This window comes from Monodon monoceros, unplaced genomic scaffold (genome assembly GCF_005190385.1).
Source record: "Monodon monoceros isolate NGI ecotype Baffin Bay Population unplaced genomic scaffold, NGI_Narwhal_1 Super_Scaffold_2, whole genome shotgun sequence".
Taxonomy (NCBI): domain Eukaryota; kingdom Metazoa; phylum Chordata; class Mammalia; order Artiodactyla; family Monodontidae; genus Monodon; species Monodon monoceros.
The window spans coordinates 45,203,798-45,211,810 of NW_021703776.1; the positions used below are offsets into that span (position 1 = coordinate 45,203,798).

Consider the following 8,013-nt stretch of genomic DNA (forward strand, 5'->3'; position numbering starts at 1 on the left):
GAAAAATGATCACTTAAGAATTTCAGAGTACAGGTCATGAAAAACCTAGAGGTAAGACGGGAATAAAGACACAGACCTACTAGAGAATGAACTTCAGGATATGGGGAGGGGGAAGGGTAAGCTGGGACAAAGTGAGAGAGTGGCATGGACATATATACAGTACCAAACGTAAGGTAGATAGCTAGTGGGAAGCAGCTGCATAGCACAGGGAGATCAGCTCAGTGCTTTGTGACCACCTAGAGAGGTGGGCTAGGGAGGGAGAAGCAAGAGGGAAGAAATATTGGAACATGTATATGTATAACTGATTCACTTTGTTATAAAGCAGAAACTAACACCATTGTAAAGCAACTGTACTCCAATAAAGGTGTTAAAAAAAATCAAAGTACACATACATAATTATATATGCAAGTTATTTTAGTGTACAATATTTTTTTAAATTCATAATCCCAGTCACATTCCAAAATGTTTTTCTTTTCAGTGTATAAATTGACTTAAGTGTAAGAAAAAAATAATGAAAGTGTTTTTATCTCCCCATGAATTAGGCCATAAATGAGATTCTCAAGGTAACTACAAATTAAAGGGGTCATCTGTTATTAACAAACACCAGAGAAATATTAAACACTGTAAAATCTAGTAGACAAATGGTAATATGTATAATACTGAATCCTAAAGCTTCTTTTTAACCTTTCATTGTAAATAAACAATGACTCAGGGAGAAGGGGCATTTAAAAGAATAATCATATGTATTATTAAAGCAGAAGTGATGAAATTTTCAGGATAACAATGTATTTAAATAATAACCTTGCTGGACTTGAGCTCACCTCCTCTCGCAAAAACTCCAAAATCACAATCAGCTGATTTTTCAGCAGAAACTCTGCAGGCCACAGGGAGTGGCATGATATAATTAAAGTGATGAAAGGAAAAAACCTACAATCAAGAATAGCCAGCAAAACTCTCATTCAGATTGGATGGAGAAATCTAAAGCTTTACAGACAAGCAAAAGCTAAGAGAATTCAGCATCACCAAACTAGCTTCACAACAAATGCTAAAGGAACTTCTCCAGATGGAAAAGAAAAGGCTGCAAGTAGAAACAAGAAAATTATGAATGGGAAAGCTCACCAGTAAAGGCAAACATACAGTAAAGGCAGGAAATCATCCACACACAAATATATCAAAACCAGCAATCATGAAGAGAGTTACTAATGCAGGATATTGGAAATGCATTTGAAATTGAGACCAGCAACTTAAAACAATCTTATATATATATAGACTACTAAATCAAAACTGCATGGTAACTGCAAACCAAAACTACGATGCACACACAAAAAAGAAAAAGCAATCCAAACACAACACTAAAGACAGTCATCAAATCACAAGAGAAGAGCACAACAGAGGAAGGGGGAAAAAAAAAAGGGCCTTCCCTGGTGGCAAAGTGGTTACGAATCTGCCTGCCAAAGCAGGCGTCACAGGTTTGATCCCTAGTCTGGGACATGCCACAGAGCAACTGAGCCCATGTGCCACAACTACTGACCCTGTACTGTAGAGCCTGCAAGCCATAACTACTGAAGCCTAGAGCCTGTGCTCTGCAACGAGAAGCCCATGCACTGCAATGAAGGGTAGCCCCCAGTCACTGCAACTAGAGAAAGCCCACACACAGCAACAAAGACCCAACACAGCCAATACATAAATAAATAAAATGAGGAAAAGAAAAAAGACCTACAAAAACAAATCCAAAACAATTAATAAAATGGCAGTAAGAACATGCATATTGATAATTTCCTTAAATGTAAATGGATTAAATGCTCCAACCAAAAGACACAGACTGGCTGGATATGAAAACAAGACCCTTATATATGCTGTCTACAAGAGACCCACTTCAGATCCAGGGACACATACAGATTGAAAGTGAGGGGATGGAAAAAGATATTCCATGCAAATGGAAATTAAATAATAACCTCAGAATTCTACATCTATCAATCAATCATTATCATAATAAATATACTTATAAAGCTAAAGCCACGAAGCTAATGGTTGAACAAGAATAGCATTAAAACGAATTTATACATAAAACAATTTTTGGCAAAATTTCACAAGCTTGTCCATTTTAGAGCCATTCTTTCTTGTTCAATCCAAAAAACAAATCCTATCCAGCAAGTGCTGTTACTTCAATAATGTAAAGTTTCATCCACTTATGATCCTGATCTGTATATTACAAAGAGCATTCATCCCCAGATAAAAGCTTAAGAAATAAATTTTCAAAACCAATGATAGTTAAAATAAGGGGCTCTGAATTTGAAATGCTTTGTTAAACTTTATTGTATAGACTAAAATTTTGGTTTCCTGGCCTCAGTAATACTAAACTGCCTATTGGGTTTAGTGGCTTCTTGCATCAGCTCCTGCAACTGTCCAATTTGTTCATCACGAAAGTCATTAAGTCTTTCTTCTGGTAGGGAGATTCCAAAACATGCTTTTTCAGTTGAATTGTGTCTGTTTTCATTAGCTTGTTGCCATAGCACTGCTGCATATGCCTAGTAAAAAGAAAAAAAATTGAAGGTTATAGATATTAAAATGAGATCTGTATTCATTCATTTAATGTTGAAGAACTTATAGAATCCTATCACTGAGAGTCTTGTGCATTTGGCAAATAAGACACGAACAATATAGAGCTGTGTCTTTACTATTCAGTGATAGTTTCAAATACATATATCTTATTTTTAGCATTTTAAGAGTTTTATTACCAAAGTCCTGAATCTGGAAATCTAGAAGGTTCAAGGCAGGTAGGAGTGGTCCATGAACGGGCTTCAGGAGCATGCATAAACCACCCAAAAATCATATGCAAAATTGTATGTACACAAACATGCACATAGTTCTGGGGCCATAACTTTCATCAGATTTTCAAAGGGGGAGTCATGGGTCATATAGGCTTAAAAGTGGGTCTCAAAATTCTTTAGGTTCATTCCCCTGTCTTCAGTTTAAAAACGAATTTAAATCACACTTAGAAAAAATTTTCAAACCTTTAAGCTTTCAATATTTAACAACCATCTTTGCCAGAAAAAAATTCTACATTTTTCACACTAATTTTTCTCTCATTCTTTTAATCAGGCAGGAAGTACCACTGTATTTCAGTTCATGAAGTTAAATTATGTGCACCCTCTGGGTAAGTAAACAAATTAGTTAACTCTGGATAATGCTGCTATTGTATCTGGTTTAAGATAAATTGCTTATAACTGTTAGATACCAGCATCACCAAAGAACTTTAATTTCAGATATTCCAAACCTTTATTTGAATTGGAAATAATATCTTTGTCACATTTTACAGAAACCCATTTCATATAATACTAAAAAACTGCACACACCCTAGGGCTTTATAAATTCCACTTCTAAGTATATGCCCCAGAGCACAGTTTCTCAACCTCAGTACTATTAACAAAGTGTGTAATTTGGATAATACTTTGTAATAGGGTGGGTGGGAATCTGTTTTTGCATTGTAGGATGCTTAACAGTGTCCCTGGTCTCTACCCACTAGATGCCTGCAGCACCCCTCCTCTTAGTCTTGATAATCAAAAATGTCTCCAAAGACTGCCAAATGTTTCCTTGCAAGCAAAACTGCCCACGTTGAGAACTATTGTCCTAAAGACACTTTACAACATGTGGACAAGAGGCATTCAAAAGAATGTTCATTGTGGCATTCCTTATAAAAGCAAAACATTGTTTATTAATAAAGTGTTTAGACACTTCTTTATAATCCATTAAGTAATTAAATGTCTGTATTAACATGAATAAATCTCTAAAATAATCAGAATCCAAAATGCAAGTTAAAAAAATTTATACAGTTGTAAAAATAGAAAAACCAATACTCAAGTTCATATGAAAATGTGAGAGGCCTTGAAGAGCCAAAACAATCTTGAAAAAGAAACAAACGAAGTTGGAGCATACACAGTTCCCAATTTCAAAACTTACTGGCTTTAGGGTAGATATATAGAGACTAATGGAATAGAACTGAGCATCCAGAAATAAACCCTTACATATATGGCCAACTGACTTTTGACAATGGTGTCAAGTCCATCAATGGGGGAAAGAATATCTCTTCAACAGATACTGCTGGGAAAATTGGATTTCCACATGCAAAAGAGTAAAGTTGCATCCCTACCTCCCACCATATACAGAAATTAACATAAAATGGATGAAAAACAAACATAAGAGCTAAAACCATAAAACTCCCGGAAGAAAACGGGTAAATTTTCATGACCTTGGATTTGGCAACAAGTCTAAGATACGACACCAAAAGCATAAGCAACAAAAGAAAAACTAGATAAACTGGATTTCATCAGAATCAAAAACTTTTGTGCATCAGAAGACAGAGTGAAAAGAAACTGCAGAATGGGAAAAAATATTTGCAAACTATGTCTGATAAGCATTTAATAACCAGAATATATCAAGACAATAAAAAGACAACTCAAAAAATGGGCAAAAGACTTGAGTAGACATTTCTCCAAAGATATATAAACCATCAACAAGGACATGAAAAGATACTCAACATAATTAGTCATTAGAGAAATGAAAATCCAAATCACAAAGAGATACCACTTGATACCCACTAGGATGACTATAATAATAGACAATAAATAAAAGGAAAATAACACATATGGGTAAGAATTTTTAGAAACTGGAAACTTGTACATTGCTAGTGGGAATATAAAATGGTACAGCCACTGTGGAAAACAGTTTGGCAGTTCCTCAAGAAGTTAAAGAATTACCATCTGATCCAGCAACTCCACTTACAGGTATATACCCCAAATAAATCAAAGTAGGAACTCAAACAGATACTTGTACATCCATGTTCATAACAGCATTCATTATTCACAACAGCAAATATGTGGAAACATATCCATCAACAGATGAATAAATAAAATGTAGTGTGAACATACAATGGAATATTATTCACACTTAAAAAGAATTCTGATACATTCTACAACACAGAGGAAACTTGAAAACATTATGCTAAAATGGAAATAAGCCAGACACAAAAAAACAAATATTGCAGGATTCCACTCATGTGAAATATGTAGAACAGGCAAATTTATAGAGACAAAAGTGTAAGAGGACACCAGGGGCTTGGGGAGAGGGAGTGGGGATGTACTGCTTTTGGGGCACAGAGTTTGTCTGGGTAAGAAAAAGTTTTGGGTATAGACAGTGGTAACCGATGAACAAGACTGTAAATGCAATCAATGCCCCTGAGTGGTATACTTAAAAATGGCTAAAGTGAGGCTTCCCTGGTGGTGCAGTGGTTGAGAGTCCATCTGCCAATGCAGGGGACACGGGTTTGTGCCCCGGTCTGGGAAGATCCCGCATGCCGCGGAGCGGCTAGGCCCGTGAGCCATGGTCACTGAGCCTGTGTGTCCGGAGCCTGTGCTCCGCAACAGGAGAGGCCATAACAGTGAGAGGCCCGCGTACTGCAAAAAAAAAAAAAAAAAAAAAAGCTATGCAAGGAGTTCTACTCCCATTAATACTGTGGTACTTTCTATCAAACCAACCCTCCTGCAGATAACATAAAGTCTACACAAAATATAATCAAACAACAATCCCAAGACACTGGAGAGCAACCAAATCAGAAAGGAGCTGACAGAATGGAGAATGGCAGGGAACACAGGGTTAGACTGCCACTTTTATGGCATTTTTTCCGAGGGAAGATGCCAGTTGGTGCTGCAAGGTTACTGAGGACTCAGAGCACAGTGTGGGAGAACAGCAGCAGCTGCAAAGTAAGAAAGGAAAATCTCAGAAAAAGAACTACAAAAGGGGAACCCCAAATTCTGCAAATAAACTGCCAAAATCTCTGGCTAACCCCTTAACTAAGCATGCTCATGACAGACTAAAGCCCAGCTAAGGCAAAAAGAACTAAATAGACACTTTTTGTCAAGGGGGACACAGAATTTGGAATCTGAGTTCTGCCAAGTTAACTGCTTGATAAAACAAAAATTAATACACTTTGGAAGAACACAGTGGAATAATGTCTCTACAATGTATCTATCATTCACAGTGTCCAGAAAAAAATCCAAAATTACAAGAATCATGAAGAAACAGAAAATGTGACCCATAATCAAGAGAAAAGGCAATGCCTGAAATGGTTCAGACATTAAAACTAGCAGCAAAGGATTCTGAAGCAGCTATTATTTATGTTCAAATACATAAAGGAAAATGTCATAATAAATGCATAGATGAGAAATCTCAGCAGAAAATGAGAAACTGTAAGAACCAAAAGAAAACTCTAGAACTCTAAAATGCAGTTATCTGAAATTTAAAAATCCTCATTGAACGGGTTTAACAGCATACTAGAGATGAGAAAAGAAAGATTCAATGAACTTGAAAGTATGTCAGTAGAAATTATCCAACCTGAAAGTGAGAAAACTATTAAAAAATGAACTTAATCTACATTCCTGTTTTTGTGCCAGTACCATACTGCCTTGATTACAGTAGCTTTGTAGTATATTCTGAAGTCAGGGAGCCTGATTCCTCCAGCTCCATTTTTCTTTCTCAAGATTGCTTTGGCTATTCGGGATCTTTTGTGTTTACATACAAATTGTGTGATTTTTTTGTTCTAGTTCTGTGAAAAATGCCAGTGGTAGTTTGAAAGGGATTGCACTGAATCTGTAGATTGCTTTGGGTAGTACAGTCATTTTCACAATGTTGATTCTTCCAGAACATGGTATACCTCTCCATCTATTTGTATCATCTTTAATTTCTTTCATCAGTGTCTTAAAATTTTCTGCATACATGTCTTTTGTCTCCTTAGGTAGGTTTATTCCTAGATATTTTATTCTTTTTGTTGCAATGGTAAATGGGAGTGTTTCCTTAATTTCTCTTTCAGATTTTTCATCATTAGTATAGGGATGCAAGAGATTTCTGTGCATTAATTTTGTATCCTGCTACTTTACCAAATTCATTGATTAGCTCTAGTAGTTTTCTGGTAACATCTTTAGGATTCTCTATGTATAGTATCATGTCATCTGCCAACAGTGACAGCTTTACTTCTTCCTTTCCGATTTGGATTCCTTTTATTTCTTTTTCTTCTCTGATTGCTGTAGCTAAAACTTCCAACACTATGTTAAATAATAGTGGTGAGAGTGGGCAACCTTGTCTTCTTCCTGATCTTAGTGGAAATGGTTTCAGTTTTTCACCATCGAGGATGATGTTGGCTGTGGGTTTGTCATATATGGCCTTTATTATGTTGAGGAAAGTTCCCTCTATGCCTACTTTCTTCAGGGTTTTTATCATAAATGGGTGTTGAATTTTGTCAAAAGCTTTCTCTGCATCTATTGAGATGATCATATGGTTTTTCTCCTTCAATTTGTTAATATGGTGTATCACGCCGATTGATTTGCGTATATGGAAGAATCCTTGCATTCCTGGGATAAACCCCACTTGATCATGGTGTATGATCCTTTTAATGTGCTGTTGGATTCTGTTTGCTAGTATTTTGTTGACGATTTTTGCATCTATGTTCATCAGTGATATGTAATCAAGACGGTATGGTACTGGCACAAAAACAGAAATATAGATCAATAGAACAGGAGAGAAAGCCCAGAGATAAACCCACACACATATCGTCACCTTATCTTTGATAAAGGAGGCAAGAATATACAGTGGAGAATGGTGCTGGGAAAACTGGACAGCTACATGTAAAAGAAGGAAATTAGAACACCCCCTAAAACCATACACAAAAATAAATTAAAAATGGATTAAAGACCAAAATGTAAGGGCAGACACCATCAAACTCTTAGAGGAAAACATAGGCAGACATAAACCACAGCAAGATCCTTTTTCACCCACCTCCTAGAGCAACAGAAATAAAAACAAAAATAAACAAATGGGACCTAATTTAACTTAAAAGCTTTTGCACAGCAAAGGAAACCATAAACAAGACCAAAAGACAACCCTCAGAATGGGAGAAAATATTTGCAAATGAAGCAGCTGACAAAGGATTAATCTCCACAACATACAAGCAACTCATGCAGC

General features: G+C 36.2%; 1 protein-coding gene across 1 annotated transcript in view; it reads right to left on the bottom strand.

Annotated features, from left to right (window-relative positions):
• Window positions 1–2,235: 2,235 nt before the first annotated feature.
• SDHAF3 (succinate dehydrogenase complex assembly factor 3) overlaps window positions 2,236–8,013 on the bottom strand; it is an 81,602-nt gene continuing 75,824 nt past the window's right edge. The window contains exon 2 of the mRNA XM_029234433.1: window positions 2,236–2,528. Coding sequence (XP_029090266.1) covers window positions 2,325–2,528 — 204 coding nt within the window. The 3' untranslated portion in view covers window positions 2,236–2,324. The remainder of the gene's footprint in view (window positions 2,529–8,013) is intronic.